The sequence below is a fragment of the Cyprinus carpio genome, chromosome B6 (assembly GCF_018340385.1).
Source record: "Cyprinus carpio isolate SPL01 chromosome B6, ASM1834038v1, whole genome shotgun sequence".
In the NCBI taxonomy this organism is placed as follows: Eukaryota; Metazoa; Chordata; class Actinopteri; order Cypriniformes; family Cyprinidae; genus Cyprinus; species Cyprinus carpio.
Genome location: NC_056602.1, coordinates 16,859,119 through 16,879,239, shown reverse-complemented (window position 1 = coordinate 16,879,239; position 20,121 = coordinate 16,859,119). Strand labels below are relative to the sequence as shown.

Here is a 20,121-nt window from a genome sequence, read left to right as displayed (position 1 = left end):
GTTATGTGTCAAAACATGAAAGATGATTATGGAAGTAGTGTAATGATCATGCCGAGAGACAGAGAACTAGCCTGTAAGCATGCCGATGTTGCAGTCATTCACCATCAATACAAAGTTTTTCAACTGTCAACCACAAAGCCTGACAAACACCATTAAATATCTGTAACCACAAGTCCACTCTCTCAACACTCATACCACAGCAACATACCCTTTAAATCGGTTCTTTCTGGGATGCATGAAGTGAAATAGACATAAATATATAATTGTTACTGAAACTGCCACAACAACTAAACAGAGCCTCTTATAAGAAGTCAAATACATTCTCCTTATGAGATTATCAATAATTCAGTCCGTGCATAGATTTTTTTCTGTAGACATTTCCAAATTTTTGCAATATCATAGACTACCAAAAACAACAAAATTTGGAACCGATGCTCATGAAATCCATACTTAAAACAATACTGCAAGAACTAATGAAGAGGGTTCCCACAGCTTCCAATAAATTTCCAAACTGGATAAGGATTTTTACAAAGAATTTTGAGATTGCACTCATTAAGAGTAATTTCTAAAAAAGAAATATTTTAGAGACATTTCTATTATTTTTGCCATTCATTTTGGATTTGAAAAATAAGGAATGGAAATCTTAAAACAATTATAAATATAATATTCTTAATATTTCCAGGTTATTCATGATTGTGGGAACCCTGAATAAGGAATGTGGAGCATATGCAAGGCGGAAAACTATTGGATGGAAATTTGAACTTCTGATGGATGATATCACAAGGCCATGGAGGGAATATGATTGTAGATCATTATGAATAGACTGGGTGGTACAGGAAAGGAAGTGGGGTTTCTTGTGGATACATTGATACCATACCTCATGGAACTTCGTAAAATCTTCGTGAGAAAGCTCCGGGCCATATGCACGTCGCTCTCTGATGGCATTTTCTGTGCTACAATATCCACCATTTTCATCTTCCTGAAGGGAGTTAAAAGGGGGAGGGACACATATAGTCGGAATTTCTGAGTTCAGTAAATTTTGACAGGGACTCTAGTGCTGAATTCCAAATAGAGACATGAAAAGCCATCTCTGTGATGGGAAAATACAGACATACTAGCATGGGCCACAACACTGTCTGTAATTAGTCAAGCATTATATAAAAGAACACAAACACAAATATAGCCTTGCGTAAAAAACATAACCAGTTCAGACAAAACAACCACAAAATGTTATACTTAAGACGTTATACTGTATGAAAAATACACTGTAAAAACACAGACAGTCCACATAAATGAAACCTGTGTTTTTAATACCCATGCTCAATTGTTGCAGACAGAGTTAAGAAGCACATGCATGCAAAAACTTTATCCATTCAGAAATACGCCAGCACCATCACTGAGGGTTTAAAAAGGAAAAAATCTTAAAAAAAAAAAATACAAATTTAAAAATTATACGTATTAGTCTTATTTAGTCTTCCTCTTGTCGTGCACATACTGCAACATACTGACCAGAGATCTGCAACTTACAAACAATCGCATAGTGTCAATAGTGGACATAGGGAGACATCTAGTGGTTATCATTCCATGTGACAATGTATGCCATAAAATAAAATAAAGTTAAACTGAGAATAAGATAAGTAATTGGTTAAATATTACAACTACTTTCCAGGATCTGTGCATGCAATGTTTGATGGCTGCATGCCACTTCTTTTACATCAATATGTTTAGCATGAAACATTCCTCAGCATGTTGCCCAACATCTCCCCAAACTAAAGAGTCCACCCACACCTGACCTGTAACCTTCAAGTTTTGAGAGTCAAAACATTCCTGTCGTTTCTGAAATTCAGTCGTTTGGTTTAGTGATAGGATTGTAAAAACAGAAATCCATCTCCTTGAATTTCCAACAGTCTAAATCCCAAGCTTGTGCAACTCTCCATGAGACTGGAGGGGTTAGAACAACAGTCAATCAAAGACATGCAGTGGTGCTCCATTAGACCATGAGGTCAAGTGTCAGTCACCCCCTAGCCAGTAAACAGTAAGAGACATTCTTCGATATACTAGGAAGATAAAAACTACTATGCTAACCCAAATATCCTTGACCCCAAAACATTTGCTTAAACCAGCTTTGGCTACCTAAGCTGATGTTGTCTAAAACAAGAAGTCCATGTAAATCCCTGTCATAGGTTTAAAAGATGCAGGAACAGATTAAATGGCAAATTATGGACAGAGTGGCCCAAAAGACACCCTCTGCTTTTGCTCAATGCTACTCTCTTTTCCTGTGTAAAGGTTTCAAGTGTGTATGTGCACGCCACACATGGCGCTGGCTATTCAGATGCTAATGACATTCTCTTTATTAGACGTATTGTCAGGGCTACAGCTGGTCTAGCACAGATATGCCAGTGGTCTGAATCAATGGCGCCCAAGCGGAATGGAGGCCAAGGAGGGGGGTTCGGAGGGGAAAGTCCCCCACCGATGTTTTCAGAACAAGGCATGTTCAAAAACAAACAAATCACTTCTGAAAAGACAACAACCAATCCAAAGCCTGATGCAAATCATTCAGCTTGGGTAAAGAGTTAACATCCAAATCTTATTCACAGGGTGAACCAACAAGAAAAAAAAAGTGTTCAAAAGACACCTATGTGAAAGATCAGCAAGCTTTTGAAAGGGAAAAGTGCTATTGTTTTACTAATGTATGGTTAGGATCTGATGCAGTGTTTGAAAACCATCAAAGGTTGATTTTGGTTTGCCAAGATAAATGCAACAGGTTTCATGAGGTCAAGTTTTAACATACCATTTACTCGTTTACAAAGTTGTCTGAGGGACAAGCTGCACCAAAGCTTAGATTTCACAAACAGTAAAATAAAACGAGACTAAACAGATGCTAAGATAAAAGCAAAGGAACAACAACAGGTGTGAGAGAAAGACGGCAGACGTAAAAACTGACAGAAAAACGTAAACTTCTAAACTCACCAAACAATCCCTCAAGCAAGTAAGTTTGCCAAACAGGTCCCTAAATGAGCAGACACTTTGATGGATAAAATGGTACTGAGAGCCGGGTTTGCTCCAGTGGACTCCCCAGGCAGCGCATTCCACATTCACATCAAAGACAGGCCAGGACAAAGGGCCCTCCATAGACGGCCGGTCCCGGACCGCAGTGTGAGTCTTTTCAACCATCCACTTCTTCCATATGAAAGACTACAGAAAAAGGTAGCCTTGACAAACCCCATGTAGAGATCTGATCATACAAACCTTAGCACATACACTCTAATATCTACTTCCAGTGCCAGTGTGACTGTTGCAGTCAGGGCAGATCTCTACAGGGATTATAGTGATTTTACCCTGAGAAGGAAGGGGGGAGGGAATGAGGAGGGGGCTGTTTTCATAGCCAGTCTCCTTGAAGCAATCTAGCAGCTTCTGTCTCCCTATTGGCTCAGGGATGGTATGCTAATGAGCAGTCGAAAAGGGCCAAATGTTCTCGCTGAACCCCTCTTGTGTAGCGGTCCTCTGTTTCTTCTATTACTATGGCAACAGGTTGATTTTTGCAGAGTCTTAAGTGCACTGGTTTGTCAAGTGGGTGAAACCAAATAAAGAGATAATAATTGAACTACATTTTAAAAGAAAGTTGGATTTATTTCAAAATATAAAAGGATTTATTGCCATAAACTGATCAATCCAACAATGAATATTCAGTAGTGGCTCTGCACTACATAGCACTAGAGTTTTACTATTGAGGCACCCCACTCACTGACGCTGACCTCAAACCCTAACCCTCCCAACCCCCGAAACCGATCATGTGACCAGAAGATCACACCAGGTCTGACAAAAGCCATCTGGTTAAAACAAGGCTAGGGATCTCAAATAATCAACCTGTTAGCTTTGTAAAACAGATCTCTAAAGAGTGAAGCTTGACTGTGATCGGAGCTTGACCTACAAAGTTTCGAGCTTGATTAAAACTTTTCTTGGCATCAAAACAAGTGGTCTGGTGACAGGCAAGAAGATTACAGAAGAATTGCTTTGGCCTATGCCTGATGGGCGGGCTTTTACGAAATCTTTCACAATGATCTATTGTGAGATGACTTCTCATCCATGCATTCCAGACAGGAGGCCATTCCTAGGCATTAACGCTCCCATAAACATTGCATTTTTCTCACTGCCTCAAATAGGTAAAGGAGGCAAAAAGCTTTGTATACTTTAATAAAGATTTTAGAATTTTAGAGAGAAGAGCCATTCTAAGCTGATGTTTTTCAAGGAGTCAAGAATGAGTGTTTAAGGAGAGATTTCCAACAAGATCTTATCTGATCCATCTGGCTTTGATCCATCTAATGGAAACCACACTTTGTTCAATGTAATATTGGACACAAGGGGACACCACTAGAGTTTTGCCCACATTGGAGTCAGTTATTTACCTGGCTATGGAGTGTCTGCACAAAGGCCTTCTTCAGCACGCATCTCAATCAGACCGCTAATACAGGGCCAGGAGAGGCCAACCGTGAGGTGCCTGTAATAACAGGCACATTCCTGAGCTGCATGTCATACCAGCCAAAGAACCAATAGCCGTCTAGTCCTCTGCTGAGTTCACATCTGCGTCTCTTTTGTTTGGGTGTACAGTACTAGGATGTACTGTATCAGCATAAAGCATTTCTTACACTTACACATTATGTGTGACTATTAGGGTTAAACAAAAAAATAAATAAATAAATTGATGGCTTGCTAACTCTGGGTTTCCTGCATGTTAATGTGATTAAGGATGCCCTTGGTCTAACCTCAGCTAACAGTGTAAGAAGCAAGAAAAGTGCACAGAAATCAGACTTAGAAGGTGACCAAAGGACTCTAAAATCATTGCTCCATGCCAAAATTTCTTGAAACGGTAAACACAGGAGACTGAACCCTTCTGTGCAAAGTTTTACATTCCACAAGATTTAATATGACCTGTAGATCAACATCTGAAACAAGGATTAGCCTGCAGTGATCTGATATATTACTGAGATTAAATAAACAGCTTGCATTACATTCATATAAGAAAATACAAAGTTTGACTTAATTTTGTAAGAATGAATAAGAACTTTGCCTGGTTTCTTTCAGAAAACACACAAAGCACATCACAAATGCTCTTTCTTCTTTTTTTGTCTCTTAGTTTAACATTTCTTCCTTTTACTCTTCTTTTTGATCTGTTATTAATTACTCTTTTGTAATTACTACCTAATTTAATTCGGTTTTATAGTTACATGTAGAGTGTGTATGTTCCTTTGCAATAAAACAGTGCTCCTCTTGAGCATAAAAACATCATTTTGTCTTCATTAAAGATATGATCATCATAAAGACAAATATCACAGATAGTTCATAAATCTGTGTTGCAAATTGAGAAAACATACATGAACTATCTGATTCTTACTGTTTGTACATGTGCATTTGTACAATAATTAAGAAACACTTATGAATTTACATTACATTTTTTGCTGTGTATTTTTTAAATAAATAAAAATACAAAAAATATTTATTACAATAAATTTTTTTAAATTGGTTTATATTTTGATTAGCCCTGATATTCTTACACTTTAATCATCAAACTTAAAAGGTCTGAAAAAGTGGCATCCATGTCAATTTTGATTTCATTATGCAGCATAAATCACTTATAAATTATGAAATAATTATCAAATAAGAATACTTATGAGATTATGAATTTGATGAAAGGATCAGCTTACCCAGAATTGTTTGAGAAAGAATCACAATGATTAAGTGAATACTAATTAGAAATTCTGCGATGCCACACATTTGGAATAGAAAGTTGTAGCTACTCTTTGTTGAGATTAGGACCAAAACTAACACTAACAGTGTTAACAGTGTTAACAACATTACTGGTTTCCCCTTCCGAATGAGTCAGATTCAGGCAGACAAATCCCACAGCACCATCTTTCCCATGTACCTTTCACTTTCACAGGCTGCTGATGTAACAGGTGTCATAGCAACTAAAATAAAGGAACACAGCTTCAGAGGGATCTCATCACCATAGCACTGTAAGAGCTTGTCCAAATGATTGTTTGATGCTGCTTCCTGTAAAGCCAAGCCACCTGCTCTTAAAATAAGACCTGATGTACACAAAAGGCTTTTTTTTTTTTTTTTTTTCAAATAAAAGCACTGAAAAAAACACAATCAGGTTTGCTGAAATATTCATTTTGCTTTTGACTGAAGTGCAATAAAGTAGGAAAATATTGTAAATCCAGACACTACAAAACTGGAAAAGTTCGCCAACATTTTCACATTTTAAAATTTACATACCTCAATAACACCTGTACAAAAAGTCTGAGGCCACTACAGCATCTGGTTTGATTCAGTCATGATGTGCAGCTCCCGTTACTGTGACTGTGGTTATCTGTGTTTGATTATTTTTCTCCTAAAAAAACTTGTGAAAACAGCAGCTCTTCCTCTAATGCTAATGAAATGTGTCTAACCCATGGGTGTCAACTCACCTTGCCAATGGACCGTTCCACAAATCATTTAAAAAAAAGGGTGGATCAAGGATTAGTACCATGTGAAACTGCAAATTAAAAACCACTTTGGCATTTAGGTAGCCCTAATCCAAAAGTTACAGTGTGAAATTAAGAAAACAAGTAAGTAGTTTTATTGGATAACTGAGCACCTCTATAAATCATATGCAGATGACTTGACTTCACCCCGCTGCGGTGATCAAGTTCAAGTCATCCTCTCTCAGTTAATGCCATAGGAGAGATTTACTAGTTATAATTGGATTCTGAAGCTCAGAGTGACACAGCTCTTGTCGTTATTGCCATAGGAGTGATTTTATGGTTTTGGTTGGATGCATAGGGTTCACAGTGCTGCCATAAATTTTGGCATGGCAATTGCCTTTTATCCAATGCATCACTTTAACATTTAAACTACATCATGTAGCTGAAATATTTAGTCATTTAGATGCAGTTTTATAGCTGAGTAATTACTATAAGAGGGAGGAACAATTCTGCAACCAAAGTCTGTATTAAAACCAATAGAAGAAAGAAACCCATTACAGCTGCATCCTGGGAAAATCATTAATTACTGACAGTTGGTCTACTGCAAGAGGGATGTGGATTATTTATTTTTTATTTTTTAACAGAACACTTACAGGATGTGTAACACAAATGTCAACACAATCCCAAAAATTCAAGGAACGAAAAGAGCATTTTTTCTTAGCTTTGGTCACTCCGGGATTATTCAATTATTCTACTAAAAGTATTTTTCGAGAAAAACACCCTACAAAAATGCCATTGTACACACGCATACAGAGATTCATTTCTCAGTTAAAAGTGTGTACTTATTTAAAAGGATATGTTCGCTAAAAACTAATTTTTGATTTATCTTTGAATCTTTGCATCATCTTTTTTTTTTTAAATTCGCTTTAGAGGCACTGAAGGTTTTTAATTTCCCCCATAGAAGGCAAAAGGAATTATCAAAGAAATGATGCTCAGGTATCTCCATGCAATGTGATTCTACCGTTTTGAGCATTTATTTAGATTATGCTAGATAATTCAATTTGTGCTATCATACACATATGTCTTATGGCTCGACGTCACTAGGTGGCAGTAGTCATTCTATGTGAGAAGCTGGCTACAGAAGGAGGACTGGCCTCTGGATGATCTGTTTATAACAAAAGGTCTCTTGGGTCAGTAATGTCAACAGGGCATTCAAACACGTCACAGTCGGAAAACAGCAAAAAAAAAAAAAAAAAAAACTCTTTGTTTTTGTCAATAAACTATGACTATTTAAACTTGCTCTCCTGAGGTCTTTTTCCAATCAAAGTTTCTGAGAATAGTAAATGAACGATCAACAAACCTTCACAGAATACACATGTGAGAAGATCATTTATGAGAATGACCGAATCTGAATCACAGACACAATACACATTCTCTTTGATACTTTCACTGGGGAATTCAAGGTCATTTCAAGACAAGCCAGTTAGCAGACGTTCTTAAAACAACAACAGCTCATAAAAAGATTTCTTTGAATCAGTCACAACTGCGTAACTCCACTCCAGACACACCTCTGTCACATGTCTGCCTCCTCTCGTCTGTTTCAAGGACTGTATGTGAAGTCACTGTTTGTTTCTAAATTCAACAATCACAATATTCATGCGGAATATGTGCAAAAAGTCACTTCAGACATTTTCACTAGTGACAACAATGTTATTTTCATTAATACTTTCGAGAATCACTTACTCTTTCCTTGAGCAAAACAATCATTATTTACATTTCTAAATAGAAAAATGGTTCTCAACCTTGTGAAATATGATGAATTGTGAAATATTGGAACGAAACTATGGATTTTATGCATTCAATCAGCTCAGCTTAAGTTTATCTGATGCTTTTTGTAGCACATCTGTATTATTGGTTTGTAGGGCTCTTCCGACAGACTATCAATCTCTGACGCTTTCTTTTCTAATAATTTATAGTAAAAAAATGTTCTTTTGCCCCTTTGAATCTCTTCTTATTCACCAGTTCCAGATGTGGCTTTTTCTTTGAAACTCAGCACAAAAGGCTTGGCATGTACTTTTCAATGAAGCTGCCAGCTGAGAACCTGTGAGGTACTGGTTTCTCGAACTAGAGACTAATGCATTTGTCCTCTTATGTATCTGAACCATTCCACATCCATGTCTGTCTGGGTTAAATCCAGTTTAAAACATCAGTACATACACTCATAGAACAGCCTTCGTTTCTTGAAAGAACAAGAGATTGTGTGTTTATATAGAAAGCTGAATATTTTTGAAACCAAAATAAAACTTTGAAAAGCCCAAATAATTTAGAAACTGGGTGTTTGTTGACTGAAGACAGATTTTGCATTACACTTTCCACTCTTTTTATGAAACAGTACTAGAGTCATATTGCTCCTATTGTAGCACCAGACAAGACAGTCTGTAAAAGTGTGGATGATTATCTAATCCACAAGTAACAGACTCCAAATCCCATTTTAATCACACTGACCATAATCCCAATATCTCTGTAGTTAGATTACCTACTCAGTGGGGCATCTGGGCACATTGGCATTCACAGAAACACTCAATTGTGCATCATGCATGAGCGACAATATTTAGTGTCACTCATATACTGCATTTCATTCACCTTAGAGTTTAGTAATCATGTTCATTTAGTTTAGTTAATCTAATGAATCACTGTGTGACTAATAACACTTGCATTAGTGAACAATCATTGTATAAACAATCAGAATGTGTAAAAACCATGTAGTTCATCAGTAATACTCAATATTATATTGTATAAATAAGTGGTTACATTAACACAAAAGTATGCCTAATTAAAGGTGAACTTAGTAAATTGGTGTGTTGAGTAGTATCATGCAAAACCAATTTAAAAATGTTTTCAGTTACCAATAGCTATGTAGAAATTCACAGTTTACCATGATTCATTTATTACGCAAGCAAAAGTTGACATTAATACATGGGAACAGTGAAAAAGTGAATAACTTTTCACCGGGCTGGTCATGTGATCTCACATGATCTCAAAAAAAGGGGGGAAAAGGCTTTTATTAGGCTACTAACTTGACAACACTGTTAACTAAAATGAAAACTGATAATAGGAATCATTTTTGTTCATTTACATAAAGCTAAAGCTAAAACAGAATATTAAATAAATGTAGCCTTGGGAACTAATTAAAATAAAATAAGCTTAAAGGAGCTATGTGGAGGTTTTTACTTAAAAAAATCTTTAAGATAGAGTTTTCATTTGTAAATGTATGAGCCAACCATGATGTAAAAAAAAGAATGACACCTCGACTGTCCACCACGGTTGCCTCTATCAGCCTGTAGGCTCAATTGTGTGTGGAGGAGTCGGGCCCGAATTGGCGCGAAAAATTCATAAAATGTGACGTCATGCGCGTTCTCGTCTACTTGGGCTTACAACCGTACGGCACGCCAGCCATTATAGTAAGCAGCGGCAATAGTGTTTTCAGATGGACTCCGTGGATGGAAAGAAGTGACCAGCCTCCGGCAGCACAATTCAGACACCCACGGACACTCCTCGTAAGTAAAAAAAAAAAAAAAAAAAAAAAAACGTATCTAGTGTGGCAAAAAGAGAGAGTGTGCGCACTGAGAACGAGCATGAGACTGGCTGCAGTTCCTCTAACGGCCACTGGTGTCAGTAACGGTTAGAAATTTCAGAACCTACGCAATGCTCCTTTAAGTGGAAGTATAGTAAAATTACTAAAACTAAAAATCAAAAATAAAATTAAGCTTAATAATAAAAAACAAAAACTCATAAAAGTGATAAAAGCAAATAACAAAATTACTAAACCAAACTATTATTAAAATGAAAACTGAAGATAGAAAAATAAAAGTTCATTTAAAATATGAATAAATATTATAATACTAGTTAAATTATACAAATATAACACTGCACGAGTCTTACTCTCATGTGAAACATTTTAATTTCTTTGTATAAAATATTTTAGTAAGGGAAAAACTACAGAGGGCACCTTTAATTTAAATTATATCAAATTTCTTAATATGGATTTTAAACTTATGACACTTAACGATGTACTATCCTGGCATACAGATGGCCTTGTTCTACCATAAATGCTGTGTTCTCTATTTGTCCAGTGCCTTGGTCATGCCAAACTAAACAATCTCTCTCCAGCTCATACCATGACCTCATAGTTTCAAATGAAGTCAGAATATGCAAAACAGGCACCGCCTACATAAGCAACGACTTCCTATTTCCTCATTTCACAGTCAAACACTTATTTTGCTTAGGCCTTATTCAGACATGCAATCTCTTGAAAAAGTTCACTGTTAAAAGCCACACATCGCCCTCTGCTCTATCATAATGCACGGATTGAGGCATGTGGTATGCCGGGCTCAGGGTCGTTTTGGTCACAACCCAGTGATCTGCCTCTGGCTGACAAAATATCTGACAAATTTGTCTTGCAGTTATAAAGAATTATGACAATGACACATGCCTCAACAGGTTTTTAAAGCAACATGAGGGTGGAGTAATGTAACAAAATATTATTTGTTAACTGAATGTTATACAGTGCGGTTCAAAAGCCTAAGACCACTTTGTAAATCTGGGATTCAAATATTTATTTAATATATATTTTTGATGTTTTACATTTAAAGAAAATGTTTCACTCAAACTGTAATGCTGGCAACACAAAATAGTATTTTAATTTAAATGAAATATATTGCCCTCCCAACATTTTCACTGGGCCAATCACAACAATTATAAACTTTATATACACTACCATTCAAATGTTTGGGGGATGGCAAGTTTTTTTTTTGTTTTTTTTTTGAAAAGTCTTTTATGCTCACCAAAGCTGTGTTTTTTGATAAAAAAAATACAATAAAAAAAGTAATATTGTGAAATATTAATACAACTTAAAATAACAGTTTAAAGTGCAATTCATTCCTATGATGGCAAAGATGTCACATGATCCATAATCATTCTAATATGCTGATTTGGGGCTCAAGAAGCATTTCTTATTATACAGTTCGTTAGATTGTACCAACGATGCCAAAAATATTAGATCGAGTCTCTACATCAGGAATATTAGATCCAAACTCAGCCACTGGATCCTGTCAGAAAATATGCATTTTGTCCATCAACAAGAGTTTGCCAAAACCTGTTAAACACCAAGCCTTGTCTAGTACCAAAAATCAGTGATTTAATGCATTTTGTCTAGTACCCAAACTCTGATCAACTTAAATTTTTTGTGGAAACCAATGATGCTTTTTCCAGCTTTTTTGATGATTTCAAAAGTTCAAAATGACCATGTTTATTTGGTTCTTGGACCCCAAACCTTTAAAAGAGAGTTTAAAAGATCAGGCTATCCATAATGACAGCCATTCAAAGCCAATTTGAATGAGATTCACACCTCTTGTTAAACACACATAAGTCTGCAGACTGCCCACGCATGCCCCACCTTCCACTGAGGTCCAGCATGATTTGTTATCTGCTCTCTGTGTGCTAATTCTGACTCACTTCCCAATGAATTTATCTGCTATAGACACAGGAAAATTTAGGTAAATGTATGCACAGTTACAAATAAACTATTTTTGTCCACTCGAGCGCTTAGATTCTCTTGATTTAAAAATCCAAACATCATATCGTGAAACATTCCTGAATTCTTTTGTTATTACTCTACTGGAATGCATTAATCCAACTAAATAGGCTGTGAGTAGTTACGTGTCTGTTCAATAATGTCAACCACTTATCGCTGATTGCCTAATCCGAGCACATTCGTTTCACAGTTGGAGATATGAAACCGTGACTCAGTCCTTGGTTATAAAGTAACATTACACAACCCCCATTTCATTTTGAATTTACGATAAACATTCCTCCAGTAAAAAAACGCACATGCCAAAGCCAAATGCCCATTGATGACTGACGAGAGGTGGCTTTGATTCAAATCAAGTTTAAATTCATAAATCCCATGCATTAAAAATCAAGTACAGTGAATCGTCAATAGATTTTTAAGTCACCTTAACATAGAATTTGAACCACCTTCTATCACCTGCAGTAATGGCTCTGTCTAATAGATAAACACAGGCAGTTTTTTCTCTCTGGATGACATCGTTTGTTTAGCAGTAATGCTGTAATGCGACCAAACACACTTTGTGTTCCCAGACAGGCCAAGCTAAGACAAAGAGGACAGTGTTTGGCACACAAAGAAGTGGACCGACCAGCCTGCTCCTCCTCAACTGCAATGAGCCAATGTAATGCATGTTTAACAGAAAAATACTATGCGTTTCATAATGCACATTTTTCTATAGACAAGATCAAATCAAACCTGAAACTGTTGAACATCCATTTATTTCATTTCTCACCAAGAGATCACATTCTAAGTGTTGCTGTAAACATATGCATACACTACTTTCAAGGTGAGAAAACCTCACCTTTGTGTTTGGGGTTGGAAAAGAGCAGAAGTCGTGAGAAAAGCTGATAACAATCAGACCACGTGAATCAGGACCAAATCACTTAATTTGCATCACAGAGTCGACACACGCTCTGTACCCTCAGTGTCTACTGGCTGAGAACATCACTTCCAGCCCGCATGCAAATCTACTGCATCAGATAGAAACTTCATGTGGGGTTGTTAGTGAAAACATAGTGGCCGATCACTTCAATGCTAGCTTTTGACAACTTCAGTAGAAACTGGAAGGTTACATGAGTTCAGAAGATGCATAATTTGATGTTTCAGTTATAAAAATAAAAATAAATGCCATGTTACTAGAGCTTAAATAACGTCTGATGTTCACTGACTACAAACATGACTGAATCCCTTCACTTTTACTTTCCAAAGACTGTACAATGTTCCAGTGTTCCGTATTTAAAAACATAATGAGTTATACATACTTTCAGTATATAGCTGAAATGAAAAATAAAATTGAAACGGATTCGGTTTTATTTTAGCTTTCTATTCCTCTATTTCACAGTGTGTGCTTGTTAGTTGTCAGAAAAACAGCAGTCTGGCAGAACTGGACTGTCAAGCATTCAACGGCTCCCTCAGCGTCAGATAAACTAGTGATGCAAACAACACCAATCCCCAGAGGCTAAACTCATTCACTTCCCCCCTGTGACGTACATTTATTCATTGGTGTTTCTACCTAACAGAGCAATACAATATTGATGGGAACAATAAATAGTCCTGCTCAAAACATTCAATGCATCTTTTAACATATGAAACAAAAACAACAATAGTAAGCAACCACGTATATCTTACCCCAGAGAGGAGGAAATGTTAAAGACCCTGTTTACACCTGGCATTAACATCTGTTTCTGACAACCTGATCACAAGTGGGCAGCAATGAATGCCGCTTTCTTTCATTGTGACCTTGTTCAGTCGTAGCATGCATGTAAACACATCACAATTGTGATGTAAATGCTATTCCACCCTGATCACCTGCCAATCAGTTATTGTGCTAAAACAATGATTCTAAACCTTGCCAAATGGCTTTAAAAAGTTCAGTTAGTATAGGGGCTTGAATAAAATAACTGAGCATTCCGCTCAAAATGTCCCATCTGCAGTGAGATTAAAATTGGGAAGCAACAGTCTGTTGACTTTCTGAGCTTGCTTATCTACGTGGAATAACACGCTGACGCAGAAAGTAATGCATGATCAAGGAACATCCCCTCAAAACCTATATATATGTGATGCATCTTAGGTGAAAGTAGCTTGACTACGTATGATCAGATTCCATAGACAGGTCTTAATCTCAGGTGTAAATCGGGCCCAAAAATGATAGTGAGGTTGAATATAAATTACCTTTTCACCACCAGGCTGAGAGTCTTGTGGGAGCCCTTGATTAGGCAGATGGCCTCTTGTCTGTAGCCGCTGAGAGAAATGTTGTTGACATTGATGAGTTCATCTCCAACCTGCAGTCTTGCGGTTGCGGCCTTGCTGCCCTCTTCCACCTGTGACACAGACACAATACACTCAATCTCAATCAAATCTCTCTGTTTCACGGCCATACATCACCTAGAGATGAATAGACCTATACTAATAGCTCTCCCTTTGTTGAGAGATTGAAATTGAGCAAACTACAGTAGGACAATATTTGGACAAGCATTCATCTTTTGTAAATGACCTAGCCACTGTCAGGCAATGTGGTGCGATTATGCTTAGTTCAAATAGGGAACAAAAATATGGTTTGGCATATCCAACTTAATTCAGTTAAGTTGTTTATAGTATGAACAGCAAAAAATAAAAATAAAAAAGGAAATCGGATTTTTACACACCCAGTCCAAACCAAATAGAGTTTCGGTTTAAAATCTGGTTAGGTTTTAGTGTGGATGGTCACATTTTTGCTTTATTTTTTCACTAAAAACTAGAATACATCCATTGTGTAGTTAATAATGAATGAAGCATCCTGTTTCAAGTAGTATATGCAAATACACTATATATGAAAGATTATGCAAAACACAAAAATGCAGCAACGCAATAATGCTTATGTTATTCAGTACCATGACACAATGTCACGATAGACATGAGCAGAGATAAAGATCAAATTTTTGGTTTGTTCTTTTCTCTAGACAGAATATGCGATATTGACCAATAAAAAAATCTCAATATTTTTTGGGATTGGTATATTTGACAAAATTTTGTGTGTTTTTGTGTTGACCTGTTCTGGACTTCCTGAAGCTTTTCATATTGTTTACAATTCAATTCGTTCAAACCATCTGATTCACTTAGAAACGAAGCAAGTGATCATCTTCATTAATGGGTAATTGAATCATTCACTGATTCAAAAATTATTTGTTTAAAAATGCTAATTCATCAAGTAACGAAACTCTTTGTGTTGCAATGGATCTAATCCGCATTTTCTTTGAAACTATTTTCACTGGAATTCTAACTGCATTCTGCAGTCAATGCTTGGACTCTCAAGGCGTGTTTTGTTTGGTTTTTGCAATGTGAATGACATCTCACACATCATTAAAACAACATCACACACCTCTCCTAGACAGAACTATGGTAAGCAGTGTACACATACTGTATGAAAGAAACAGATCTGATTTTGTCATGTGCAAAAGGACAGTGTGGACAATCAGTCCTAATGTTCAGATTTGAAAAACTAGAGTGAACAAAGTCTTAGAGCATTTCCTAAACAACTGCAAACAGTCCAATGCCAAACGCATTATTTGTTGTGTTCTACCCTTAAATGACCAAATGAGAAAGGCACGTTCACCTTTCTAAATCAGCACAGGGGGGCAAGTCATAAGCTTTCCACTTCAACACTTTACCTCCATAGCCGAGCTAGAAGCGAGTTAATCATAAATACTTTGTCATAAAGTGCAGATTTCAGGGAACATGTAGCCAAATAGGAGGTTTGGTCTAAACTAAAGTAAATTCCTGACATGATATTTAATGCTGCTCTATCTTCCAGTAAGCCAGTTATCTGCCAATTGAGCCTTTACCCCAAAGTTGATCATGGCTGTTCATTATTTACTTTCCCGGTATGTCTACTCATCAAACATGATCCTCTATGAAAGGGATAATATTCATACACAGGAATGTACTTTTATCATAATACAGTGCTATTAGTAACAGTAACATAACATTTTTAGAAGGTCATCTTTAAGCTCAAATGGACAACAAACCTTGAGTGATTATTCTTGCTTGTTTTATCACCAGCTGTGGTTAGATTCAAGCACCAGTCGACCCTATAATAAACCATCTTACTGCGTATACGTGCATGGTCAAGAATGCAGAAATGTGGTTATTTTAGTTATTCCTTTGTTGTATGTGGTCTTCCCTGTATTTATTATTTTAACAGCAGCAGGACTCTTGTGACATCCGGACTTAAGAGCCCCCCTCAGAGTTTATAAAAAAAGGAAAACTTTAAGCATGCCGAAATAAGAAGCACTAGAATAACCTCAAACGTTAATGTTAAACAGGCACGCTAGTGGGTGCCCCCCTCTGGCATTCCACACCATACTGAGAGAATAAATGACTTAGAACAATGGAAATGTTCACTAGAGAGGTATCAGACCCACACAAGCATAGCAAACACTGTCGGAGAATCGGGATGAGGGTGGGGGTGTCATTTAATGGGAATGTGAGGCAAAAGCAGAGGTGAGAGTGAAATAAGACAGATATTTTCTTCTCTGTATCATGCATATGCGTGACCTCAAAATGCATCCATGCAGTCTAAGTCAATATCAAGTCCAAATGCTCCAGAGTTCATGACAAGACCATGACCATGAAAATGTGGTTCTTGGACTGAGACTTGAGTACGGTTTTGAGTATTGTAACATTGACTGCCAAACTCACATGGCACTTACATGGTACTTCAAGGTTGGTCAAGGAATACCATGGTATTACCATGGTACAAGTCCAAAAAATTTGGGTATAAAACTATTTGATTCACTGGTTGTGCATTCAAAAGTCATTTTAATATATACATAACTATTTAAGACCCTTGACCACAAAACCAGTCATAAGGAAATTTATAAATCATCTGAAAGCTGAATAAATAAGCTCTCCATGGTTTGTTAGGATAAAACAATATTTGGCGAAGATACAACTATTTGGATATCTATGGTTTGGGGTTTGAAAAATATAGAATATGTGGTTATTGAGAAAATAGTCTTTATATTTGTAAAATTTAATTTATTGTTGTTGAATTTTAGTTATTAGAAATTAAGTTTTGATACATTTACGGTAGGAAATTTACAAAATATATTAATCGAACATGGTCTTTACTTAATATCCTAATGATTTTTGGTATAAAAGAAAAATCGATAATTTTGCCCCATACAATGTATAGTGGTTTTGTGTTCCATGGTAGGGTTGGGAATCAAAAATTGATTCCAATTCCAGAATCGTATACTTAAAGGGGTCATATGATGTTGCTAAAAAGAACATTATTTTTGTATTTGGTGTAATAAAATGTGTTTATGTGGTTTAAGGTTAAAAAACACATTATTTTCCACATACTGTACATTATTGTTTCTCCTCTATGCCCCACCTTCTAAAATGCGTCGTTTTTTCACAAGGCTCATCGTTCTGAAAAGCGAGGTGTGCTGTGATTGGCCAGCTATCCAGCGCGTTGTGATTTGCCAAACGTCTCAAGTGTGTGACGGATATGTTACGCCTCTTAGCATATTATGAAGCCTTGTCAAAGGCTTCATAATATTGAGAAAAGCAATGAGACAAACATAAAACACATTATAAACTTGATAAAAAACATGGTGTCTAGTCGTGTTTTCTTTTGGAATGCAAAAACAAAGTAGTTTCACTTTCTCAGCGAAACAGCGTCACACACCGCGGCCTTGAGCAACCACATGTGACGACCCTGGGCTGGACGCCGCTTCGTCCATGGTGAAAGCCCATCCTGCGATCCTCAGTGCAAAGTTGATGTATTTCCTCAGCGACCAGCACAGATCAGCTCCAGGCATGACGAAGTGGATATCGTCCTCTTTTGGAAGGCCAAACAAAGTAGTTTTGCTTTCACAGTGAAACACACAGCGTATATACGACATGGCGGCAGCGGCAGCAACAACAATACTACAATGAGAATAAAAGGTACGCCTTCTTTCTTTGCGTGAACATCTGGGTGGCGTTATGCAAATCTTCCCACATACTGATGTAGATATGTGGGGACATGTTAGAACGAGCCATTTTAGGAGGGCGTGGACGAGTCTCAACTTTTATAAAGAATATCTCTTTGGATTTGAGACTTTAGTCTTTGCAACTTTACAGATCTTCTTTATTCAAAAAGAGCTTGTAACACTCCAAAGAGAAAGGAAAGGTCTTTGAGGACCCGACGTAGAGATCTGCCAGGACGTTGCTCGCTAATCTAAGCGCTCCAAAGTTTGGGTTTGGCTACACTTGCGATAAGAAGCCGAAAAAGCTAAGTATAATATTTGTGATGAGTTAACATGTTGCAAAAGAGGTGTCACTACCAACATGACAACAAACTTTGATTTAACAGATTGTTAACACGTGAACACGATTCAAACAACGTGATTCTTTTCCAAAATTACAATAATTCATCGGTTTCATTCCTCAACCTTTGACGTGTGCGATCACAACATTGTGATCCATAGACATGCATGTGATACGTTATCATTCTTGGTTCTTCCGTGCAGCATTCTATCACACCAGTGTGATTTGAACATTAGCTGACCTAAAGAGAGCAGCTGCCATGTATATGAATGAACCAGCTTAACAAACAGTCGTTTCAACCACACAGTATCATTTATTTCTGTTACAAACATTCAAATAATCACAGAAGTACTTGGATAAAAGTTTATAGTTCGGATATAAACTCTGCTGGGTATGATAGCAATCAAAATAGAGCAAATCACCTTTTGAAAGTAATTTGACACTTCAAATAAATATTTATCAATTACATTGTTATGCCAGTAGGTGGCGAAAAGGGGTTAAAATGTAAAGTCTTTGAATCATTCAAAAACGCTGATTCATCCAGTGATGAAACAAGTACATCTTGAGTGAGTCATTGAATCTTTCATTCATAAATTACATGTGATTTTGTTTACCTGTCTGATGTTTTTTCTTCAGAATCGTGAGAGAACCACAATCTCCATTAAAAACAAAAAAACTCGATCCAGAATCGTGCAGCTCTATTTTGCACACAAACATCTCCTAAGCAAGTGCAGTTTTTATAGTGCAGTTTTTTATGTAGACAGCTGATTTTTGTTCACGGTATTCAGCTGCAACTAAATGTTTTGCAAAAAGAGACACAGAATAAATATGTTTGATATAATTTGTGACCCTGGACCACAAAACCAGTCATAAGTAGCACGGGTATATTTGTAGCAAACAAAAAAAAATGATATGGGTCAAAATTAAAAATTTTCCTTTAAGCAAAAATCATTAGGATATTAAGTAACGAGCATGTTCCATGAAGATATTTTGTAAATTTCCTACCAAAATATATAAAAACTTAATTTTGATTAGTAACATGCATTGCTAAGAACTTCATTTGGACAAATTTAAAAGTGATTTTCTCAATATGTATACATATTTTTTTCATACATCAATGAAACTCATTTATTCAGTTTTCAGATGATGTATATAAATCTCTTTGTTTTTTTGACCCTTATTACTGGTTATGTTGTCCAGGGTCACATTTTTTAATCACATTGGAATCGAAACTGGGAATTGAAAAGAATCAGAATCAGAATCGGAATTGATACATTTCAAACGATACTCAGCCCTAGTCCAGGGTAACATTTCAATTAACAATTCAATTTAATTCACTGGTTTTCAATTAAATTCAAAAGTGATTTTTGCAAATTATGAACGATTTTATTCTATTTCAGTAATTTTACAACACATTTATAGGATCCTTAACTCCTTTCTTAGACAACAATTAAAAAAAAAAAAGAAAGAAAGAGAGAAACAAAATCAGACATCAGCGCATATGAATCAGCATGAAATTGATCCAGATCTATAGTAGGGCTGGTGATAGGGCCAAATATATTTTACATCATTTGATATTGATATTTATCATAATATTAATTTAATACCATTACTGGGGAGGAAATGCATTCCACACATTTGTTAAAATAAAACGTAAACTAATGAATTTATAACTACTAATTTACAACAATTTTTTTTCAATTGATTGTAGTGGAAAGGGCTCTAGATAAATAAAGA

The 20,121-nt window shown here is 36.4% G+C and overlaps 1 protein-coding gene across 8 annotated transcripts in view; it reads right to left on the bottom strand.

The window, feature by feature from the left end:
* The window catches only part of LOC109071981 (protein Shroom2-like), a 47,342-nt gene that overhangs the window by 14,186 nt on the left and 13,035 nt on the right, over window positions 1–20,121 (bottom strand). For 3 of the 8 annotated variants that reach the window (XM_042725929.1, XM_042725933.1, XM_042725934.1), the window contains exons 2-4: window positions 14,263–14,411; window positions 878–979; window positions 209–226 (exon numbers count right to left, since the gene is read on the bottom strand). In XM_042725929.1, coding sequence (XP_042581863.1) covers window positions 209–226; window positions 878–979; window positions 14,263–14,411 — 269 coding nt within the window. Of the gene's footprint in view, window positions 1–208; window positions 227–877; window positions 980–2,970; window positions 3,436–14,262; window positions 14,412–20,121 lie in introns of those variants that run through there. The other 5 variants (XM_042725932.1, XM_042725930.1, XM_042725935.1 and 2 more) reach the window with 5 other exon arrangements.